Genomic DNA, 24,454 nt, shown 5'->3' on the forward strand with positions numbered 1-24,454 from the left:
CTAACGCAGGACAGGAGAGACGGAGTAGAGAATCACAATAAAAACAACTAAGATAGATCTGAATGGAGAGTAAATGAGAGTCTGGGTGTGGAAAACCAGGAGTGGCAAGTGTTGATGTCACTGAGTTTAGCTGCTCATCAGGACAGCAGCACATCTAAAGGGAATGAAAAGGCACATGCAGGAACAATCCATTGACACCAGGTAAGAACGTGGGAGACATTGAGAACACTGTAACTGGTGTTCCTTATTCTGTGTCATGGCAAGGAACCCAACCACAGCACCTGGACACGGGCCCTGGTGCCCAAATGCTGAACTGTCCATTTGGACACATCTCTCCCTGCTCAGGAGTATTCTGCAAGAGAACTGAAGTGAGTGCAACCTGTTCTGTTTAAAAATAAGATCACCACTAAGCTTTGCTGCATTTTGTTTCCCTACTCTCCATTGCTCACTTCTGCACCCATCCCCACCCATTTCATCCTTCTCTCCTGCTCTACTCTAAGCACGAGGGAGGTGCTATGGTGTAATGGAGAGCACTCTAGACTCTGAATCCAGCCATCTGAGTTTGAGTCTTGGTGGGATCTTTAGGCAGTTAAATGTTTCCCTGACATCCAATCCCATCAGATCTTGGAAGCTAAGCAGGGTCAGCCCTGGTTAGTACTTGGATGGGAGACCTCCTGAGAATCCCAGGTGTGCTGTAGGTTCTACTCCTGAGGACTTCACTGTCACCATCCAAGCTCGCTTGGCCGTGGCAGATGAACCTTAGGGGTTAAAGGGTGGGGCTAGTTTCGTGCATGCTGTGCCTCACCTCAAAAATCCACTGTGCAGGCTTGAAGGGTACACCCAGCTGGGTTGAGCCTTTTCTGAATCTTCATTCACAAAATCTAGCAATGCACATTAAATAACTCCTCAGCAGTACACAGCAATACAGCTGTTACTAAGGCTACACACATCTCACCAGAACAGGAGATCTCTGTGTCCTTCCACTGAAGCACCAGGGACCCCTGGCTGGGCCATTCACATTGAAAGCTTTCCTTCTCCCCAGTGCAAGGATGAACATAGTCCCTGAGGGTTTCCTTCCTGAGCAGTCTCCCTGCTCTCTCTCACAATTCCTGCCAAGCCTAACAAGGCTGGTGAAATCAGAGCTACAAAGGCCTTAACAGCGTGTTCAGCACACAGAGGAGGGATCAAGGTGGTTGGTTCAGTGCCACAATGCGCACTTCCCCTCTACTGTTGATATTCTAATGAAACCTAGACATGGGTTGGTTGTCACAAGTCTCCTTCCACCATGGTTCATCTCTTTTGAAGGCAAACTCAGTCTTTCTTACCAGTGTGATCCAGTAAGCAACTCAGAGACCAGATCCTGGTGCTATGGGACTTCTACTGTTGTAGTTACATGGTACAGAATGCACGCTGGTGGCATGGCCTCTTCTGGGCTTGAACAAGATAAGACTCTGGGGCAGAAGAGGCTGTATTCCTGAAAGGATGCAGAAGGCTCACCATCTCTTGTTGCCATAACAGTTGTCTAATATGTAGGAAACTGAGAAGAAGCTCTGCCCTTTTGTCTGTGCCAGAAATCTTTGTACATGCTTTCAAAGCCTGTTTGCTTTGTGAACTCCTGACATGTCTGAACAACCTGGGTGGTTTGACACATTACAGCAATATGTTGGTGTGTGTGCCCATGTGTGCATGCACGTATATGGAGTTTTTCTGTCTGAGCTCACCCTTTGCTGTTATTTCTGATGCTTTTTGAAGAAGGGAACCACGAAGGTAGTCACAGCCACTGGAAATGATCACTTAGGATGGCTTCTCAGTCCCTTCTCAAGCAGCACAAGCAAAGCCAGCTTCAAACTTCTGCTTTGCATGTTGCTCTGAGGGGCTGTTTCTTAGCCTGCTGTGCCATCTGGTACCTAGAGGTGAGCACACCTGCAGAGAAATGATTGGTATTTTCTGGGGACAGCAGTGGCCAGGACAGGACCCTCCAGAGCTGTTTGGGACATCCTGAGCCTTAGAGCCCTGTCACTGTCAGGCACATGGGCTCTCTTGGTAACTTGCTGTGGCATGCCTCAACAACTCCTGGCTGATTTCAGGTTGGAGGCCCATCACAGAACAGGCATTGTTTTGTCCACTGAGCGTTTGCATTCCTCCTTCAGCACTCCTCAGCCAGGGCTGGGCCTTGGCTCACTGCACCCGAAGGGGCTGGCACCCTTTTGCCACCCATGTGGGTGCCTGGCATGTGTGCAGCATGGCTGACTGGCAAGGAGCTACGTCTGGCATTCACCACCTCCGAAACCAGGCGAGGAGCAGCATTTCTTAGTTCCTCAAGTGTTGAATTCTGCCATCTCCCTCCAAAACATAGTCATGTTACCATGTATCCCCTGGTGTCTGAGCCCAGGATGGGGACACTCAGCTGAAATTCCTCCTACTTCTACTGCTCTCACACTACCAGGCTCCTTGCTTTCAGATTTGGAGACCCTGAGTTAGGGCTTCTGTGACCACCAAAAGGATGGCATAACACTTCATCTGGGTTTGTAATCAGCTGGATCATCAGGTGCTACTGTTTTCTCCTCTCCCTTTTCACTAGTTACTGATAAACTCTGGGAACACTGACAGTTGGTTTCTCTTATTTTGCTTTTTTCTTTGTAAGTGACCCCTGTGTCTTGGTTTGAGATAAGCAACTGCCAACCCCCCCAAGCACAGAGAGAAAAGCCTCCCTCCTAACACCAGGGAAAGGGAGGAAAAGAGAGGGGAAAGAAAAAAAAACACTTCAAACTGCATTTATACTAAATCTACATATATTTTTCACAGAAAGAAAGAGACAATTAGAAGAGAGTACAAATATACACTCACACAAGTCTACAACAACAAGTTCCCCACGTCAACTTCTTAACAAACACACAAATTCTACTGTCCTAACTACACATTACTTAAGAAGAAGCTTATTCCCCAGGGAGACAAACCCAAGCAGAAAGGAGAGACCCAGAACAACACATTTTACTTTCCTGAGGTACCCTGTGAGCCAGTGGTGGGCCTGGTCCTCTCCATCCCCCCTGGGACAGCATCGTGCGTCCTCTCCAGAGGAGGGCTGAGAAGCGACTGCCTTAACCACTCCCACACTGGTTCCTGCTTCCCTGGAGATGATGTCATAGTGTGGTATGGAATACAAAATTACTGGCTAGAAGAGGTCAACTGTTAGCTCAGCCCAGCTCAAGTCAGCTGACAGCTTCGGCCTAGTCCAGACTTCAGGGCCCAAATCTAGGCCCACCTAGGTGAACCCATAACACCCCTGCTAGGGTACCTTTATAAAAAAGGCAGAGGCAGGGCAGGCTCCAGCCAACAACCTCCTGTGCTAAAGACTGACCAGTTATCAGGCACTCTAGGCTACTAATAGCACTTACTAAGGACTTTTCATAAGATTGAAAAAAATGAAAAAAACCTCTACAAACTCTGTTTACAGGTTCTAGGAAGAAGAATCTACCAGAGATAGATAAAGCCTGCAACAAATACTCGAGCGTGAAGGTCTAGTATAAAGTGGGTGTTGGAAATCTGCTTCTGTATTTTCCCTGCCACAGAGAAAGTAATGTTTCAATGTCTTAGTTTCTCTCACTAAAAACACCAGAGATTTGCTTCTGGCCTCTTTTGAAAACAACCGAGAAAAAGCTGGAGGGTGCAAAGGGCTGACGTCTACTGGTAAACTAGAACAGGCTGATAGCTAACTAGAATCTTGGCTGTATTTGTGGGTAGTCAGAGGGGCTATATGTTCCTTTTAAACATGAAAAGTTAGTCTTGATCATTGTTACTACAAAGCATCATATTCTTGGAGAGATACAGGGAAGAGAAGCTAGCAGGAGCTTTCCATGCTCATGGCCACCCTTGCCAGATGCCTGAGGCTGCTTTCAGATATCTCTGCACACATCGATGAAGCTCTCTCTGCCTCACTTTGTGCTTTGAAACCGTGATTAGGACACTGCTTCCTTCTCCCTTGGATGAATCTGAGAGCACTCTACAGCAGCCTCTTCGGAGCACACATTCCAGAATGGGTGGCAGACCATATCCACTGCAACTGCCAATGTAAATAACTACAGTGGTGATATCTCTTCAGAGTACCTTATACTTTTCCAAACCTCCTCCCAGAAATTTTAACCATGTCAAGGCACAGCTGGAAGACTGCAGGTTAGAAGGCTACCTTCTGCAGAATGAAATAACCACAGCCACACACCTATTTTTTGAGGAAAAAAATACTTTACTTTCTCCATCAGACATACATCATCTAAATAAACATCTGAAAAGAGAAGCTGTATGAACTTACCATTCAGTGTATTTATGTTATTTCTAAACCAGCTTGAAGATAACAATTGGCAATTATATACAAGTGATTGCCAGGGACAAGTAATTTCCTTGTCCTACTCTAAGACACATCATATCCATGACAATAGGGACACAAAACAGACAAGGCACAGTTTCAGGGAAAGGTACATGTAAGAGAGGAGACATTAATGCAGGCACAGGCATATGCCAGTGACAGAAGTTGTTTTACACTGAGCAGCATGGTACCATCAAATCACAGCACAGGGAGGGGTCTTTCTGCCAGAAAGCAGGAAAGGAGCTGACCTGGGAGACCACTGCATCCTGCAGTTCTTGTCTGATCCGGGCCAGAGCTGGTTTAGGACTCTTCAACATGGCAGGCTGACTGCTGCCCCCCAAGCCCAAAGGAGAGGAGACTGCCAAGCTGTTCTTGCCAGTGAGAAAGAGGGAGCCCTGGCAAGCTGGTCTGGAGTCTGGTCTCTGTCTAGAGTCTCCTGTATTACCACAGACATGCAGAGTGAGGGGCAGGCATCTCTCCCAGCTGCAAAGGCCCTGTGAAGACTCTCATGCCCCTTCTTTCCAGGGGAAAGCTGACTTCCCAAGTTTTGGGCATGAACAAACCCTGCAGCACAAGCATGACCATTTTGTTTCTCCTGCTGCCCTAAAGAGCAGACCACACAATGTCTGTGAGCTGGTTGCCTAAAGCTGTTGGTCACTGTCCCGTGCATCTGAGTCCAGCTGCCACACCATTGTCCTCTGTGCTTTCCCCTGCCTTCCCTGACACTTGTGGGTGTCCTTGTGCAGAAAGGATCAGGGTGATGGAGGTTGCCTTTCAGTGCCTCATGACAAGCTCTTTCACTGTGCTGCAGTGGCTGCAGCATCCCTTCCTCAGTGGGCAAGTTTTCCATAGGACTGGTCTTGTGGGTTTTTGGCACAGCTCAAGAGGGGAACAGAAACACTGGGCAATGCAAAGAGGGAGCTCCTGTGCCACCCTCTCTATTGAGCAGAACAACCAAAACAACATTCTTCCTGTGAGAAATCTGAGCTTTATAAAGCCATGACTTACAGATGATAATTTTTACCTTCATTTTCTTGGCAGGATATGATTTCAGGATTGCCTCACAGTAATTATTGCTCTGTTAAGAAGCTGAGCCGCAGCCAGCAATGTCTCTTCCACTGTCTCTATTAGCACAGGATCAACCACCTGAAGCAGATAGTTGCTGCTTGGATCTTTCCCATGGTACTAAACATAGTTCTTCACAGATCAGCATCCAAAGTATTTAATATCTATGCAGTAATACAGAATCTTACCCAGTATTTTGAGCCTGTGAAAAGGGCAGGCAATCCTTCAGAGATCTCAAAAGAAGAGCCTATGTTTTTGATTTTGCGTTGGTAATCATAGTCTACTATTGATCCAGCATCTAAACCAAGATCTTACAAAAAATTTTAAGAAAGAACTTCCTTCTATGCCTTGCAACACACAGAGGACCTGACTAGTTAATTGCAAGGGTCTGTGTGCACCCTTCAAGCTCATTCCAGAGCACACAGGTCCTCTGTTCAGTTACAATTTAGCATATGGATTTCCTGTTTAATAAAAATTTTTGAGAAAAAAAAAGAAAATGAAAACGAAAAAAGGAAGGCCCATTTCAGGAAGTTCTCCTGACATAGGCTGTTTTCTTCTGAATAAGATAATAGCTTCAATGCAAACAGCAGAGTGAAGTAGGCAACATCAATGTTATGAGTTCAGCCAGAAAAGCTGAAGGTAAGAAGCTCTTGCTCAGTTCTGAATTCCGTGGAACTTGGAGTCAAGAACCATGGCAAGGTCTCAAAGGTAAGTCTTGTCCCCAACGACAGGACCAGCTGATGGGAAGTGAATTGTGAGACCCTGCAGTTCCTGTCAGAAATCTAGGCTCCCTATGGGCTGGGTGACATATAATCAGAAGTTTGTTCCCTTACACAGACCTAGGACTTTACCAGTAACAACTGCTTCTCAGTTTAGAATATTTCAGATTTCCTCCCAATTAGACTGTCAGTTAAGTGTCATTGTAGTTATCCAAAGTTAGGTGTTAGCATCTTCTTTCCTCAACACCTAAGGTACAGAGGTTACCAAAGTAATCTGGAAACAAACCACAGCAGAACAAAACTATCTGTAACCAGGTAGACACAACTAAATTTCTTCTTTCCAAGTGACTCTAGAGATTATATTCTGTTTTCTTTACATTATAATCACATCTGTTTCCTGCAGACAATTGTGTGTGTTAGGAACAAGTTGCAATATGCCACTCTGGACACAAGGGTTCAGAGCTCAGGGGTTCCTACTTTTTGGGAAGTATAGATAAAACATTTTGTGTCAGCCTGTTCAGAGGCAGAAACCTAATACACCACCTGGTTCCGAATTTCACCTACTCCAGAGATATGAGAGAGAGTGGGGCAGAAGTTCTAGCTCTGTGATATAAATCATTACACCAAAAAAGAGCAGCCCTGATTTTTCACATGATTAGTTCCTGGCAACAGTGGTGTCTGTGTCCAGCTGTCTGGATAATGCTAACAATGAGGAAATGACTGACAGTGACTTAGTACCGTGGGAGCCAGACTGGGAACACCAGCCTGTTTGCTAGAAGTGCACATCAGACTGTGGCTGGATGATGTTCTTGGACACCTGAGACCCCAGCACACTGGATCTGGGCAAGATGCGGCAGACACCATTTTGGGAAGAGTTGCCACTCAGGTTGTTTCTCTGTATGTATTCCATCCCCCAACTTTCTGTTTCTTTCCCCAGCTGGTCTAGGCTCTGGGGGTGCAACTTTTCCTGACTGCCTTCTTCCTCCTGTGAACCAGAAGAAAGAGTGACCTGCAATGTCAGCAAGCTACCAAGAAATTTAGGAACACCCCAGGAGAGAGGCAAGGTATGCATGATACTTAAATATCTTCCCCAGTCTTTCAGAAATTAGTGCAAGCCTGCTTGTCAATTAAAGATCCAATATACTGTTTGCTGCAATACAATGATAAATGCACATTTTAAGCATTAAACAAATGGGGAGAGATTCATCCCTTCTCACCCTCTACAAGAACATTCAGAGAATTCCTGTTGTGAAGCTAATCTGCAAACACTCAAATAAGCTTTCAGGCACATTCACATGAGAAGTTGGACCTTCCAAAACACTCTTTCAGATGGGAAGGGATTGCAAGACTACTTTGTAAAAGGAAGGCTTTTTTCAGACTCAGCTAGGTCACTTTGTGCTGTTTAGCCGTTCTCATTATTGAAGCCATAAAAGCATGAGGTAATGACATGGCTGCCACTTGCCTTGCTGCCTTTGATTTTAAAGCTGAAGACCCAAAATACACTGGATGAGTGGATATAGGCAGTCTTTGGCAAAGGTCACAATTCTGCAATGAGATGCTATAAGCACACTGCTAACTGTCTTCCACCATATATGTGACAAATAAAGCACAGGCAAAGCGTTGTTAAGATCACAGTCAGTCCACAACACTGTCATGAGCTGCTCTTGCTGGAAAGGACAGTCTGACTTTTTTTTTATTTTAATATCCAAGGATAAGCAGTTACAAAGCCACTGAATTGTCAGTGAACTACATTCACTGCCACAGAATTGAGCTTGGCCTCAAAGGAGCCAGAAGGTATGTTTAAAGATACCATGGTTATCTGATGGGACACAAAAGCAAGAGGTTTCGTCTCACTTTGCTTGAATAGAAAAGGCTTGATCATAAAAAATGCTGACCCTGCTTAAGTCTTTTTGTCTTATGGCAACAAAGATTGGAAAAGCAAAGATGATACCAGGTCCTTTCACAGAGCAGGGCTGGTCACCTGATCTGAAGCAGGTTCAAATGCATGGTAGAGGGCTACCAACCTTGCTAACATCATCCAGTGGTTTGCCCACCAGGTCCTTCCTCTTCAGCTTGTTTCTTTCTGGAACATTGAGCGTGCTCACCACTGCATCAATCTTGGAGCCAATGCTGTTTATGGACAGTTCCAGCTGCAGCACACGTTGCAGGAGGCTGGGGGAGACACAGAGAGCATTTGTAAGCTTTTTCTTGTGATGATTAGTACAATTTGCAGCAGATATCCCACACACAATGGGCCAAACCTCAAACAGGCATGAATGGTCCCCATCAGATAACTGATACACACCCACTGAAGGCATAACTTCCTGCTACACTGTGTTTTTATCTGTAATCAGTGGTTCTGCTTAGGATGGATTCCAGCCACTTTGGATCACAGTCCAGAAACATAATTTCATTATTAAGTACTGCACCTGCCTCTGCTTTGATATAGCCCTATGTGGTTTGCTCAGTATTTCTCAGCAGCCAAATTAGGATCTCCTGATTCTCTGTGCTGTATTTATCCCATGCTCCTCCTGTGGAGGAAACAGCCAAGTCTTATTCTTGGACTTAGACCATAAAGGATATTTATTCCCACAGGATTTTCTGTAAAGGTATCAAGTGCCCCTGGCCCAGTTATCTGGGCTACCTTCTGACCTGAAACATGACAGCATATTGCCTGTGGCCAGCTGACTGCTGCAGAGGTTATTCAAGAGGCAGAATACAAAATTTCTTAACTCAATTTTTACAGAAATAAGCAAACTTCATTAGTAGAACTGTCCCAGTTATCTCCTGACCTGCTTATTTACATGTGTGCAAGATAAAAGAGACACGATCTTACTGAAACTGCTCAACATCACTGTAAAGAGTTACACCAGGGAAGGAAGCAGTAGGGAATCAGACCCCTCATTTGCAGAAGGGTTAAACTACTGACAGCACAAACATACACTTGGAACTCTTCTTTGGAGACCCAGCTGGCCTTATTGGTGTGGTTATTCCTTGCTTCCATGTGGGTCAGACTCTCATCTAGGTTGTTGTCACCATAGGATTTCCCCAAATTCTCAATCTCTGTGTTCAGAGCAACCTGGAAGATAAAGAAACTCCTGCAAAGTTGGATACTAACTCAGCTTTACTGTGAATAACACAGAACTTCACAGGTAATGATATATTTAGCTGTATCCAGGCAGAGTTGGAACTGTATTTGAGTCGTCTGCTTAGTTTATACCACAAACCAAAAGATTCCTTTGGAGTGAAGTCTACTAAACAGAAGACTTCTGTCCTTGCCCTTTTTTACCCTTTTTGCCTCAAGGTCATGCTTCATCTGCTGTTGCTCCTCTTCGTCAAGGATGTGGTTGCCATCTTTGTCAAACCTGGAGAAAGCTGCTGTGATCTCATGGTCTGCATGGCCCAGTCTGAAAAAGAATAGAAAGAAAAAACTCAAAGCACAGAATTACAGTGTTAAGCTCCAACAGTGTAGGAACATCACTTTTGAAATCAATGTGTTGTTTCCTCCTGCCAGTGACAAATCTCAATACCCCAAAATGGGCAAGAGATAGTAACAAACCTATTTAGAACAGAAGATTAAAAATGTGAGGAAAGACCTATTTTTGAGTCTTATATTGCCTGGATCTAAGCTAACTGCTCTCCCAGTCTTGAAGAGCAGAGAATCTAAATTATCTGTGTTACCCAGAGAAAGGGCTAAGTGGGCATTCCTCAAGCTGACTCACTTACTCCTTCAAGCTGTTCTTGAAGTCTTCAAAGTCTAATTCTTTTGTTCCATTCTGCAGTGCTTTCTGCACATCGGAAATCCGCTCCTTCTTCAGCTTCAGCCTCATGAGTGTCCGCTTGTAGCTCTGTTACCAAAGATGCAAACAGACCCAGAATCATGCAGACAGAACAGTGAAAAGTAGAGCAGAGTGAACGCAGATGAGCATATGCTAAGTAATACAGGAAGTTTTTCAGCTTTCCACAAGCAAAAATACAATACTGCTGAATGAACCTCATCTCTAAACTAGGATCACACCTGCAAAGTGACACCAGCATACTAGTCTTCTGTTTTTCTCCTCATGATTCTTCCTCTTTCTGACTTCCCAGCCCATCAGCTGTTTAAGATAATGTCTCAGATACTATTATTTGCAGAATATCACTCACACAGTAGAATTGTGACCTTCCAGGAACTTTTCTAGAATTTGCCCATGGGAAATCCAGATGTAGCCCCTTAGATTTGCACCACTGTAACATGCTCAGCTTAACAAAGTAGGACTTGCCATGTTATTGATCAAATTACATATCATTATATTCTATCAAGGACTGAAAGAGCTTTGTCTAGCTCTAGAAAGAAAAGCCTCTCACAAATACTACTTCAAGTAACAGGATTTCCCCAATCCCTGCTTTCCCATCTTCTCATCATCAAAGTATCTGGGAGCTTGATTTATCCCAGAAAGGAACTGTGACTCCCATGCACACAAAGAAGATGGATCCGGAGTTGGCAATCACTGTTTCTCCCTAGTGAACTCGACTTAGTTCAGGGACTTCCAGAGAATGCTTCATGATTTAGCTAGAAAGTAGCACAGCTTTCACTATTCATCATCACCTGCTTCAAAATGTCAGAGAGCTGCAGCTCATCCTTCTGGCTTGAAAGTTCCTCCTTGACTTCTGAGTAGGTGTCATTGATGATGGCCAGAAACATGTTCTAGAAAAAGGGGAAGAAGAGAGGTGAATATGAATGACACATCTTGCCTGCTCCAGCAGATGAAGCAGCAAGAGACAGGACTTAGTTAAACAAGCAGCTGTTACCCCATGGAGTATCTCTTGGGGAGATTAAAGTGGGTGAAGGGAAGGACCATTTCAGCCACAGTGTTTTCTCATGTTTTTTCAGTTAAAGCAGTGATTGGAGGTACATTTGTTCCCAGCTCAAATACTACCTTTGGTAGCTTCTCTTGCAAATCTTGTTGCACTTGGTTTCCTGACACTGAGTGTTTAACCTGGGTATAATGAGTATCCCTCTGCAATCATTGTCTAGGAAGTCAGAGACTGTCCCCCAAGTTTTTTTCACTGCCTTCTACAGAACAAATGATCTGATCCCCTTGAATTCAGCTAAGCTAATACATTAGTGGTATTCCCAGTTCAGTTTTAGTCTTCACCTTAAAGGATGTGAATATGGCGCTTAATCACCCTAATAGTCAAATCCCCAACTGTAATAACACATTTTTTGCCTACTGTAGTCTATTGCACAGCAAAACTATCATAACAAACTCCCTTTCTCTCTAAGCATTTTCACTGCATCTAACTCGGGGATTGTCAGGAGTGGTCTCTGAAACACTGCTATCAATACAGGGACAAGGATGATTTTTTTGCTTACCAGGAGCACAAAGAAAACAAAGAACACATAGGTGACGAAGTAAATAGGCCCAAGGACCCTGTTAGCATTGTCAATGGAATTGTAGTCAAAATCACCAAGAATGATCCGAAACTGGGTGAAGCTGGAGGAAAGAAAGTCCATGATCACACAAAGGTACATGCATTTATCCCACAACCTCAAATAGTCCTGAAGTGAACCTGAACCTGCCTGCAGCCCAGATGGGCACAGGCACAAGCCAGAGGAGGGTCAAAGTCACTCAGAGGGATGAGTTACATGTATTCATAGTATTTCAGGGGTGAAGCAAGGTGATCTGGTTAGAGCAAGAGGTGGTTAGAAAATAAAACATGGTTTCCACACAAATTCAGGTTGTCCAAAGCTTGTTTTGATAATTAACAGGAGTTAAAAGAAGCAACCTGAATTTTCCTTTATTAAAGGCATTTGACTCAATGAAGCAATTTCTTGCAAGAGAGTTCGTGAGACTGTGGAGAGGATGTTAGAACTTGATACTGCTCTTCAACCTTTTGCAGTCCATAGCCCCTGTGATGAAGAAAATTTAAGTCTATTGATCAGAACCTTGTTTATTTCAGTTATCCCTTGTAGATCCCCTAAAGGCAGGACCTGGATGCCAGAGGTCTGTGGAACGCAAGCTGAAAACTGCTGCTGTAGCTGATACCTCCATCAACATCACTCATTGCCTGAGCAGGCCCACGGACTGAAGGATTGTCTAAGACTGGATCTTAACTCATTTCCCCAGCACTTCTGTGTGTGCTCATCCACCCGCTGGTCATCCTCTACCTCAGATACATTGATGCATTATCCATGGGATTCTCTGGAAATGGATCACTGAAATGACACTTGTAAAAAAATATTCTCCAATTAAAAAAACCCCACCAATAAATAAACCAAAAAACCCCTCTCAAAAACCCAAGAGAGACAGAAAGACATAGACCGTGAAGTCATGTGCAGGGAAAAGGACCTTTAGAACCCAGAACCTGAAAATCCTGTTTGAGGAATGCAAAGCTTCATTTCGGATTTCTTGTATTTGGACTATTTAGGGACCTGGGTGTTTTCCAGGTACAAGGAAGAGGAATATGGCATAGATTCCTCTTTTTTTTTGTGGAATTGTTCCAATTCAGTGATGTTGAAAAATCTCCTTCCAGTAAAGAAATTATTTTTATCTCTTTTGCCTTGAAAATGTCTAGTTAATCTAATTAGAGTATCAAACCACGTATTTTTAGAAACCCTCATGCTAATTTTTTTTTAAAATTAGCATAACTTACAGCTTTCGTAGACAAAGAATTGTTGCCATCTTATAAAAATCAGATGTATTTATAAATAATATTTTAAGTGAATTTTCTTTGTTCTCATTTCTGTGTTTAAAGCTTTATCTTGACAACGTAAATGCATTTCTGTTGTTTTTCCCTATGAAAACCCTTCAGCAACAAACAGTACTTTAAAGAAAAGTTTAGAAGGAACGAAGTGCACAAGCTGATATAAAACAGAAGTTTTCATGCAGCTGTTTTGCAGACACTGAAATGATACAATCAGCAAGTGTATTTGGAAGCTAGAGAATTTCAAAATTCCAAAGATTCTATCTTGGCCTCTTTCTTATTAAAATAAACAAACAAGAAACCAAAATAAAGATAAAAAACCCCACCAAGACCAATACCTGAGTCTACCTCAAAACACTTGTTTTGAGTTGTTTAGTTCTTACCACTAAAAGCAGAGAAGTTTAACCTAGTTAGGCCTAAAGCCACCTACTGGTGTATAAAAATCACAAATTTGCCAAGATCTCAGTGACAGTCAGACAGTGACATGGTACTGTCTTTATAGACCCACAGCAGGTGAGAAGGTGACAGAAGGTCCTCCAGAACGGAAACTACATTGTCAGATGAGCCATGACACTTTTCTGCAGAAAAATGTCAGGCCACTGCATGGTGAGTACCCTGGTGTACCAAAAAATTCCACATCAAAGGAAAGCTGTCTAGGCTTCAGCAAACTGAAGCTTCTTGCTAAACACTCCTGTGGAAAGGCTGGGATTTCCATTGAGTTGTAGGACTGCAAGGAGTGTCAGATTATGGTGGGATCAATTACTCATCCTTGCTGATAAACCCAGACAACCAGAACTCTGTCTGTTACCCTCAATTTTCTCCCCTGAAGATGTCAACCAGAGGACTGTGAGCAACTTATTAACCATGGTGGCTTTATTAACAATGAGATACAACAAGCCTCTGTTTGATATTCGTATTTGCAGCTGTAGGAAAGGGTGGAAAGCAGTTAACATTCTGTTGATAAAATTATGGAAACATGTTTCTATCTTGTACACTTACATGCACTTAACAAAGGTACTGAAGTTTTCCACTTGTGTCCCAAAAAGAAGGTAACCCAGTTGGGCATAGGCAAAGAAGACAATGAAGAACATAATGGCAAAGCCCAAAATGTCCTTCGCGCAACGTGCCAGTGTGGAGGAGAGCTGGGTCATCGTTTTGTTGAAGCTAATGTACTTGAATATCTGTAAGATGAAAAAATGGGGACAAAATCAGACCAAACCATCTGCTAGGTCAGTCTCTCTCCCGTATGTGCAAGCTTATTAAAACAAGAGGTTGACTATAGTATCCAAGCAGTAAGAAGAAAGTCAGGCTAGAAGAATGGTGGCTTAATGTTCAGGATATTTGTCCCAGGTGTGCCACCATCCTCCTGGGGTCATAAACATATGGCTTTGTCCCCTGTGTCAAAGAAAAATATAAACACGGACTGCTAGGACAAATATTTTAAGGCTAATGAGGAGCCCCAAATACAGTATGGCTTTCCACCATGCCAAGATGGTTTGGTTGAAATGCGAAGTTCATGCCAACAGATGAGTCATTTGCAGTTCTTGAGTGGCCAACATAAAAGGAAAGCTTGGTTGGCAAGATTATCCTCCAGAATACTAAAATAGTACAGGATGGACAAAGTTACATTATACTCAGCATTTTGTAAGACCACTTTTACATCACAACGTCTGAGCTCATCTCCCTGACTGTTATCTCCAAATAACTGGCCTCAGAATGCAGAGTGAGAAGTTGTCAAGATTTACTGCAAAACAGAGCATATAACTCTGAGGAAAATCCTCTGTTATATAGCTGTTACACTTATTTACTCTGAGGAATGAAGGAGACAACACCCAAGCTATCTAGAGGAAGAGGTCTGGCTGGAGACCTGGCACCTGTGAGCCCCCTACAATACCTTGATCCAGGCAAAGAATAAGTTGACTGCATTCATATTGTTGTACTGTGTCTGCCAGAATGCCAGGAACTCAAAATCTGCATAGGTGTTGGGGTGTTTCAGCAACTCTCCCAGCAGCCTGTTCACCTCAATGGTGCGGAAGATGTGAAACCCGATGGCGACAATGGAGAGCTGCAAAGAGGAAGAGGAATAGTCTGCAGTGACCAGTGTACCTATGGTTTCCATGGAAATTAAAGTGTTACAGAACTGCTTGATATCGCACTTTACAGCTGCGGTCTACTGATGGGGGATGGAAATAAAGTCTTAATGTGCTGAATGATGCCCTGATTTCAGAGTCTCTTGGGCATCTCTAAAGAAAGAATTTTCTCCTAACAGTTGACAAATAAGCATATGTCCATTTACTCTGCTAGTTCATTTTAGTATTAGAGCAAAACCTGTGCCAGCTCCTGTCCTATCTAGACTAGTTTCCACATTGCTTCATTTATTTTGGCTTCTATATCTCTCTGCCATTGTTCTCCACAAAATGTGTGTAAGGGTCCTCACCAGAATGACAACCACATCCAGGATGTTCCAGATGCTGGTAAAGTACTGAAGCTTGTGGATACGCAGCTCCAAAGTCTCTTCCACCACATAGTAGAAGATGAAGACACAGAATACAATTTCACAGGCAACAATGAAGAAGTCCCATGTACTGACATATCGTATAAGCTTGACTGTCCGGATTTGCCAGGAAGGAATGGCGCCACCAGTGGCTGGAAACTCAACAACTAGCCTTGAAGGGGACAAGAAAACTGTGATAAAAAAGAGGATGGAGGTTCTGGGATGATTTTGAGAGGCATCAAACTTGAGCATGAGTTATCCATGAGATCATGAGGGGAAGAGTTGCACATGTGTTTACACAGCCATCTGCTGCTTCGCTGCCTGTGATAGGAAAGGGTGAAAGATGAAGGGAAATGTGACTGGTTATGTCAGGAAGATCAAGACTCCTTACTAATCCGTATAATTTCTACGATACCACTCAGACCTACCCCACTGGCAAATCTTAATAAAATATTTCCATTTTAAGAAACCATGGTATTGAGGAAGATGCAAGAGGCTGAAGAATTTTCAGCAGGACTCAGCTTACCTCAGAACACAGAAGAGATTGATATTTGCATTATACACAGAGAAATCAATGAAGACAACTCGTGTTCCCCGATCCAGCCACAACTTCTCCTTCAAGACTTGCAAGGCTTCAGCACTCTCTTCTCTGGTCAGCTTGAGGTCTATGTAGTATCCTCCCCCACTGTAACTGGTTAGTCTTCCCCAGTGAGATGAACCACCCAGCTCCTCCTCAGAATGGTACCTCCACCTGCAACAGACAAACCATAAGCAAAGGCTTCACCACCCCAGGCTTGGATATGACCTTGTAGCCTGGAGAAATTAGACTGTATCTTCAAGAGATAAAAAGTTTTTAATTAGAGAACTGGCACTTAATTCCTATTCCAGATCTGACCCTATATCAGTTGTTAATTTTTGTTAGTTTTCTAGTCTAGCGCTTCCCAGCAGTGACATACATGGCTTGCAATAATATAGAGGGAAAGTTCTGAGATCCGCTGCCTAGGTCAGTCTTGTTTTATTGGAAGTTACTCCCAGGATCTGCTCTATTGCCTTCTGCCACATTGCACACAACCCTCTCATACTCATATTTCCTTATGAACAATAGCTTTGCATTCATGCGCCAAGTAAAGAGTTATTAAACTGCAGCTACTTTACATTGTTATAGAGAAATAGTTTGTCAAGATGAAAGGGATGCATTCCCTTCTCTTTGGCTCCCAAAATCCTAGAGGAAAGCAAACACCTTTTCATGAATCTGGTCTCAAAGGTCTTTATTCTCACACTCCTAAAACCAGGGAACAATTTTTACCTAATTTTCCACTGGATTTTTTGTGGCTTTCCCAACAGGTCCTACTCTGACACTCATTTTGTTGTGTTTTTCCTCAAAGAGACACTTGACCTTCTTGAGAGACAAAAAGGACTTGCTGCCTTTGACTGCAAGGGTAATTCCAGCCTTATATGAGAAACTCATCCCTGGCATCCTGCAGCTCTGTAGATCTTATTTTAACTAAAAGAGACTAATCTGCATTAGATGTACTTACGCCGTTCCATTAATGAGCCCAAAGGAGACCCTTTCCTCCTTGTCTTCTGAGTATACATCATAGCAGCCTGAGATTTCCTCCCTGAAGTCATCATGGACCACACAGGAATTGTTTTTCACCTTCAGTTGTCTCATGCGTGGGACACCCAGCAGCAGGTTCTCATAATAGATGTATGACTGGGTGCCATGTGCTGCCAGGGACTCATTATTGTACCACTTTGTCCAATAAAGATTATCCAGAAGGGGACCTTGTGCATACTGCAAGAGAGAGAGAGGAGAGCTTCTTTGCCATTCACACAGAGAAATTTTCTTAGCCTGGGATTGAGACAGTAAGACCTGACCCAGCCCTCTATTCTCCCCAAGACAGAAGGTAGTAGAAGCTTGTGTTGGTTGTATGTTAAGGAGGAGAAAGACCAGGGCTGGTGGTGGAGCTGGGCAGCAGGGTCATCATTGGCTTCTCACAGACCTGTTGTATGGTTGCTGCACCTTGTAGGGCTAATGAAGAGACAAAACCCCTGCAAGTCTCTTGATCTCTTCCACTTCGGCCTGCACAAGTCTAAAGGAATTACCTTGGCACCAATTGTGAATGATGAAAAGTGTGTGTGCTGGTGTCCTGGAAACAGTGGGGGAAAGACAATAATGCTATTGTTTGCTGTAGTGTTTTAGTGACAGAAAAATACAAATCTAATTGATGAACAATTTCTGTCTGTCAGAGATAAGTGGTTGCAATAACTCAATGGCCTTCACTGTGGCTCTCCTTCACCCGTTCTTTGATAGAAATATGTTAGACCCCTGATATCTTTCCCCTTCTTTATTCTCTCTGATAAAAGTCAGCGTAAATTTTAATCCAGCTTCATCATAAAGAATCTATAGCTCAGACAATGCCAGGTATGAATTACAGGCAGGTTAAGTGTGCTGTTCCCAAACTGCCACAAAAATGGACAAAGGCCTATTACTAAGACACTAGCATGAAGACATTGGACTGTAGGATTCAAAGCCACTTGTACCACAAGAAAACCTGAAGTAAATCACTTGGCCTCTCTGGACTAGTACTTCCCCTCTGTGCAATGAGTTGAAGCTCACATCACTGTCTTTTTTTTGCTGTGTGCTCCCTCTTCAGCTGCCCCATCTGGGCACATAAAACACTTAGCCTAGCCAGTATTCCAGCCACAGTCCTCAGAGGGATAAATTATATTTTAAGTCAGTGAGTACTTTTCAGGCAAATATTATTGTAACTATTGCTAGCAGCTGGCAAAAGCTTGTAGGAGCAAAATGCCTTGCTTAAATTATTAGGTAGCAAATTCAGAGGGAACTGAGTATCTCAGTCTACCTGAGATTTTCAGGATTCCCCACACTGGGCCAGATTTGTACTCACCACCCAGAAATCAGCCATGCTGCCAATGGACTGGAAGGAGACACGGCCATCTGAAGAGGTCTGCAGAAAGAGCTCAGACATCACTTTGGTGTAGTAATAGGCACTGGAACTTGTCATTCCATATGTCACTAAGAAAAGAGACAAGAGGAGGGTCCTTCCTTATACCTGAATACTGGAGCCTGATATAAATATGTTTATACATTCACTCTCTGTGTAGCTTATACTTTCACAGGTAAGCTGAGCAAGGCAGGGGAGATGAAAACTCAGGACTTTCTGTCTTGGGGATTTGCAAACTTATCTGTTGCATGTTGCAGAATTTGAACTGTTAGACTGACAGATTGTAAGAGTTTAGCAGTGAGAGAACACCACTGGATGATGCAACTGACCATCCTGGGTAACTATACTTAATCTCAGACAAAATTTCTGAGGGAAATTTTCTTTATCAGAACTAAGACCATGATCTATGCTTTGGATTTCTGAGGTGAAGCCATGAAGGTATAGAGACCACCCTGTTTTCTGAAGTGGAAAGCTCCAGGTAAGTTCTCATCTACCAAAAAAACCCAACAGGAGCAGGCTCTAATTTCCGTGACTGTGTTGTTTCAACTCTCCAGTGCTCCTCTTCTTTCAGAAGAGCATCCATCACGGTGATCACTAAGAACTCATGAAAGCACACCAGGAAAATAAAGCAGCTGATGTTTAAGACACAACCCTCTACACCTTCTGGATGAGTCAGTGTGTGACAACACATACGTCTGTGTGCATCTTCATTCTTTAGGAGAAGTGACTGAAGGACTGTCTCCCTGGGCCACCACGATAGTAACTTACGTTGGTATTGTCTGTCTATTTCTCCTGCCATAGGGTCCATGAAATATAATCCTCTTCACTGTCCCATGCCACAGGTGCTCATTTGTGATAATGAATGAATAAACAGCCCAAAACCAAACAGCCATTGTTCTATCCACACTAAGTCCATTAGCATTAGCATTCGGTACAGAGACACATTTAACTCACCCAAGAACAACAGTGTCATCTGCATTATCACCTCAGCCACCCTTCCAGTCTCAGAGGGGAAAATCTCTCTGACCTCTATCTTTGATCCCAGGAAGTTTCTAGAGCTGCTCTCTGGGTATTGACCATTTACTGTGAAACTAAAAAGATTTTGGACAGATTCTCCCAGAACTGTGGACTCAATGGCTAGAACTGATGACATGAATCAGAAAATTCTGCTTAAATCTAACCATTAACAATTAGCAATGGTCAGTAACTTTACTTGTGGGGAACAGCAATTCTATAGGCTATTAACACAACCTCTCACTTCAGTGAAAGCACATACAATAAATGCAACACTTGCAGCAGAGCAAGGAAGACTAACAAAATCTCACATTACTCCCCTCACACTGCACTCCGAAATGATGGCTATGAGATGACAGCTACTTACATAGACAGATGTCCACCAAGAACACAACATAGACTAGCAGCTCTCGCAGTGTGGTCTTCACATAAAGCTCTCGGTTTTCAGCTGTGTTCTCAGTCAGCGTAGTGCCCCACAGACCTGTTGGGTATAACGAAAATACTAGAATTTTGATGGGTATTTTCAAAGGCTATGTGAGGAGCTGAAGTCCTGTTCCCAAAAAACACTGCTGGGAGTTGAATTTTTGTTGCTTTTCAAGGCCAAACTACTTTTCATTTCAAAACTTGATGAAAATCTACAAAAATATGCTTAACAACCTCAAAGAAGAACCAGAACCATTCCAGCAGGAATAAAAGATTTGGGGCTGACCAAAACTGAAATATAGTGGCTTTTTTTTTGCTAAATCACTCTCCAATTTTCTGTTTGAGTTTATTACAGATTGATCTTTTCCTGACTGTTTTTCAGCTTACACTTTGCAGAAATTCAGTCTTTGTCATAAGGGCTATTGAAACCATAAAATTTCATTTCAGTCACCCATGTCCCAACAGCTGACCTTCTGTTAGGACTTCCATAAAGAACTGGATCTGATGTTAGCTTTACAACTATTAGTTCTTTTAGCATATGCTGAACCATTAAAGCTCGAAGTATTTGTCCCTTGCTTACCTAAAAACTCTTGCAGTTTTCTAGTAGGTCGTCAGACTCACATAGATAGCCCAATGCAATATTTTCAGTGTAAGATTTAGAAACAAATTATCTTCAGGACATCTGTCAGTGGAGATCTGCTAAATCCAATACAGCTATGCCAATTGCACCAGCTAGAGGACCTATTTCTTCACACAGTGAAAGCAACTCATTAAATGTCACCAGGATTGATCAATAAGAGAGAAACACTTCCTTTAAAAGGAGCCTTGATATTTTGGGTTTGATGAACCGCCTGATACCATTAGTGTATTTGTTTGTTCTTTTAGTAATGGCTTTCTGTTGTGATTTCTGGAATGCTCCTGAAGTTGAAAGGCATAAGAACTTCCAATTGACAGCCTAGTGATGGAAGCCACGTCAATAATACCCACAGTCTTGCTGCTTTCTGCAGAGAGCTGAGCCCTGATACTTATTCCCAGTAGTATGCAGCAATCATCTCCCTGCAAGCAAGGATCAAAGCTGATCAAAGGACACACATTTGAAGTCAGTTCTTGCAGATGACAAACCACGTTTCATTTTCTAGCAAGCAAAAGTGATCTAGTGGTCTGCGTACATTTATTCCTGTCATTTTGACAGCTCTTTGGCATCTCAACAGATCAGAGAGCTTCTTGCACCATCAGCTACCATAGTGACTGCTACAGCATCTGCCATCACTCCTGGGCAGACAACTAGTGGCCTGTTCTGGACAATCCAGACCAGCAACAGAAGTGACAGCCTGGAGAAGATATGGATTAACTCCTCTGGAGGAGAGAATATCATGTGATCCATAGGAATCTCCACAGTGGAGAAAAACAAAGAGAAACAACTCATACATCTGTTCAGGTCATTTTTAAGTGACCACCTTCATCCTTATCTAAGGATGACTACATCACAATCTTTTAACAGGTTTCTTGGTTTTTTTGCATAAGGCAAGGAATCCTTACTATCCATGTGTTTGGAGCAGAGGCATAGACCTTCTTTGCTCTCAGGAACACCCAAATACAGGGACCCCCAAATACGCCTGAAATCTTGGTTCAGAGACTTGCTGAAAATGATACCTGAAGGACCATGAGGCTGGTCCAGTACCCTTTCAGATTGCATCCAGCAATCGTAATACTTTATCAGCTGAGGTTTGTTTTCAGCTATTCTTTTAGAAAACATGCCAGGGAAATATATCACCTCATACATGAAGCATATCCCCATCTGTATCTCCTTTGGCACCACCTACCCCCTTGGGGATGCAGCTGTTGTGGACATAACATTTGCAGTAGAAGGACTCAAGGCTAGAAGACATCCGTTCTTCCTTATGACATCTTGGATAACTATCCAGCACTCACAAGACTGGGCAAAAAAAAAAAAACATCACCAGAATCTAGAAAATAGGCAATAAATGCAATTTGCTTGTAAGTCTTGCCTTCCTGAAAGTAACAAGTGACTTATAAGAATTAACAGCAATATCTACATTATCTTCTCAGTCTGCTTTTAAACCAGACTTGTTTAGAGGGTCTGTGCAATTCAGGACCAAGCTATACTGTTAGTCACTCACATGTATTGTTAGAGTATGGCTCTGAGCAAGGTTCTTGCTTTCCAACTCAGGAAGAAAAGAAAAGCGACATTGGCAAGAAAATACAATTTTCACAAGAAATACAATTTCTTTCTTTATATTCCATGTTTTTACAATATTAGGATTTTATGCCTTCTGTAAGAAACTGTTCAAATAATGCTCTTGCCCAGGACTGTATCCTTACAGGAGACTTATCTTGCTCCCAGGGCCGAGTTTTGATTGCCTCTGAATAAACCTATGTAATATTTCGTTCCCTGTTCTCTTTTACAATGGAAAACCGCACCTCTTTCTTTCAGCTGTCTTCAAGCAAAGCATTGTTTGATACATTCCTGTAATCCCCTGCATTTTAGTCCCAACAGTGCTAGATTTTCTCTAGTAGATATTTCTACCAGTTCTTAAGTTACTGTAACACAGCAACCACTACCACTCTACACAGAAAATGCACACAAAGACAGAATGGTCTCATCACCACAGTAATGACTCCTGTGGATTCAGAACACCTAAGCTCTGTCCAAAGCTCTACCAAACAGATTCACTGTATGACCCTGAGCACACCACTAAGTCTCTAATGTTGGAGTAAAGGTAACAGGACAGACCCTGGAGCTACAGCATGGAACACAGGACGAGGATGCTCCTTCCAGGTCAGCCAAAGATGATGTCTGGAGTAACGCTACTGTATGTTCAGAGGGGCCCTGGGCTACACAGACATTATGAGGTTTCTGCTTTCTGCATCCCCTCCCTCCTCCCCCATACCATTGCTCTTTCTGAAGGCTAATAAATCCTTTCTAGTGGGATGTCAGAGCTTTACCTCGGATGCCTCTGAAAATGTAGAAGCAGCACTTGAGGAAAGGACTTGTCTTCCCATTCACAGCTTTGCTCTGTTCTTCCTGGTAGGGCAGTGGATCCCCAACCTCTTCAAAGTTTTCATAGGGATTCTCCAGTATAGACTTGGGATTGTAGATGGTTTCAATCTTCAATGAGGTGGAAGGAGAGCTATTATAAACAGGATTGTCCCAAGCTTTCTTCCCCACTGTTTCCAGTTCATGCTCCTCTGATGCTCTAAAGCGGCTCTCAGCTCTGTTGTTTAGGTCAGATGAATTCATGACTAGTCACTGCCAGCAGAAGTACTTTTTAACTAGATTTACGAAGATTGCCTGCCCAGGCTGGAATTCTAAACTAGCAGAGACATAATCAGTGAATGCCAAACAACTTGTCTGCCTCAGCAACCAGGAGAGGGCACACGAGCCGCTCCCACAGAGAGCAAGCATCCTCTCTTTTATATCAGTTCAGCTGGTGACACCGATCAGAGGGATGGGACTGCTCGTCGTTAGGAACCACCGTCAGCCCTATTATCCCCGTAGCCCTAGGAACACCAACAAGACTAGGAGTCCTTCTCTGCTTCGTGACGGCGGTAACAGATGCCGTGGTGAGAAGAGACTGCTTAGGAGTCGGCTCCTGAGGATGGAGGGTTGGAAGGGCAAGGAGGTGGCTGAGATGCAGCTGGACCCCTCAGGCTGCTGCAGCCCAGATCAGTTCCAGGGGAAGCTCCGGCTGGGAGCCGCGGCGTCACCGCGTGCGAACTCCATGGGGAGAGAGGCCGGAGGGAGCCTTTGCTCGGCGTCGGGGAACTCAAGTTTCAGCAGAGAGTCGCAGAGCAGAAGCGCTCCTCGGGAGCAGCACAGAGCCGGGCGGGTCGCGCAGCAACCTCTTCGTTACTCTTTGTGAAAGCAGGAGTGAAAAACGCGGGTAAATAGTGTTCATTTTGGAAACCGGGGGATGGAAACTTCTGCTTTCGCAGAATTTCCATGTGCCCTGCAGTGCCTGCTGGTCCTGAGGCAAGCATGCTTTAAAAAAACCCCTCAGGATTGCCCAAGAGGACAGCCTCTCCAGGAGCTCACTAGACACTGCTGAAGCAGCCCAGAGGGGAACTTTTTTACCAGCTAGAAGTGATGCTGAGACACCTACAGGCTAACGCTCTGTGCTGAGAAGATTTGGTGGAAAGCTAGGACTGAAGCATTCAGCTCTGTGACAGAAGCACCTTCTACCTGGATTTTGAACAGTACTTTCAGTTTTCTTCCAGGAGCTTAATCATCATCACAGAGGTTTACACTTTCCCAGATGTCTCATTCTTGAGAAACTTTGTATATACATTTAGCACTACACAGCAGACAATAGTCACCTTTTGCTGAAGAAAAAAAAAAGACACAGCCGTTGGTAAATGATTCTGTATCCATACCTTCTTACTTAGGGTGCTATGTTCATTCTCTTGGCAAAAATCCGTTTTCAGCAGATTCTCATCAACAAAAGCATTTGGTTTCCACTTTCAGGCAACATGAATTGAGCTAGAGATGGTGATTATCCCTGTGGATTGTATCAGGACAAGAGAATGAGAAAGTGTTAGTGACAGTACTAATCAACTGTTAAAACACCAGAAGAAAAAAAACCAACAGACTTCCGAGCAAGGCATCTTGGTGCTGAGTAAGCTGTTTATGTTGCATTTTTAAAATGTTCCCAGCACAGTGTATTAACATACACATTTTCATTACTTATCATTTTAAAAATTC

The 24,454-nt window shown here is 43.4% G+C and overlaps 1 protein-coding gene and 1 long non-coding RNA gene across 2 annotated transcripts; one reads left to right on the forward strand and one right to left on the reverse strand.

Moving 5' to 3' along the window:
* The first annotated feature begins 5,932 nt into the window (after positions 1-5,932).
* Positions 5,933-12,797, forward strand: LOC139675451 (uncharacterized). Its single transcript, XR_011698486.1, has 3 exons — positions 5,933-6,133; positions 7,082-7,208; positions 12,088-12,797. It is a non-coding gene; the product is annotated as an uncharacterized lncRNA (long non-coding RNA).
* On the reverse strand, positions 5,989-22,993 carry PKD2L1 (polycystin 2 like 1, transient receptor potential cation channel). The gene is made up of 15 exons (XM_071563055.1): positions 22,699-22,993; positions 19,676-19,789; positions 18,238-18,365; positions 16,864-17,120; positions 15,852-16,076; positions 15,269-15,497; positions 14,726-14,896; positions 13,831-14,012; positions 11,501-11,621; positions 10,733-10,831; positions 9,871-9,992; positions 9,434-9,551; positions 9,087-9,223; positions 8,169-8,316; positions 5,989-7,129 (listed from the first exon to the last, which is right to left on the reverse strand). Exons 1-15 carry the CDS (start codon positions 22,991-22,993, stop codon positions 6,917-6,919), a joined length of 2,559 nt encoding a protein of 852 aa, XP_071419156.1. The 3' UTR covers positions 5,989-6,916.
* Between the last annotated feature and the right edge of the window lie 1,461 nt (positions 22,994-24,454).

The sequence above is a fragment of the Pithys albifrons genome, chromosome 9 (assembly GCF_047495875.1).
Source record: "Pithys albifrons albifrons isolate INPA30051 chromosome 9, PitAlb_v1, whole genome shotgun sequence".
NCBI lineage: Eukaryota > Metazoa > Chordata > Aves > Passeriformes > Thamnophilidae > Pithys > Pithys albifrons.

Bases quoted from the DNA above. Each gene is read 5' to 3' on its own strand.
- PKD2L1 (XM_071563055.1), bottom strand. From the start codon at position 22,993: ATGAATTCATCTGACCTAAACAACAGAGCTGAGAGCCGCTTTAGAGCA. The intron at 17,121-18,237 runs GTGAGTACAAAT...TCTCTCTTGCAG, and splicing joins GCATGGCTGATTTCTGGGTG to TATGCACAAGGTCCCCTTCT. The intron at 9,993-10,732 runs GTGATGATGAAT...CTTTGGTAACAG, and splicing joins TCTCTGACATTTTGAAGCAG to AGCTACAAGCGGACACTCAT.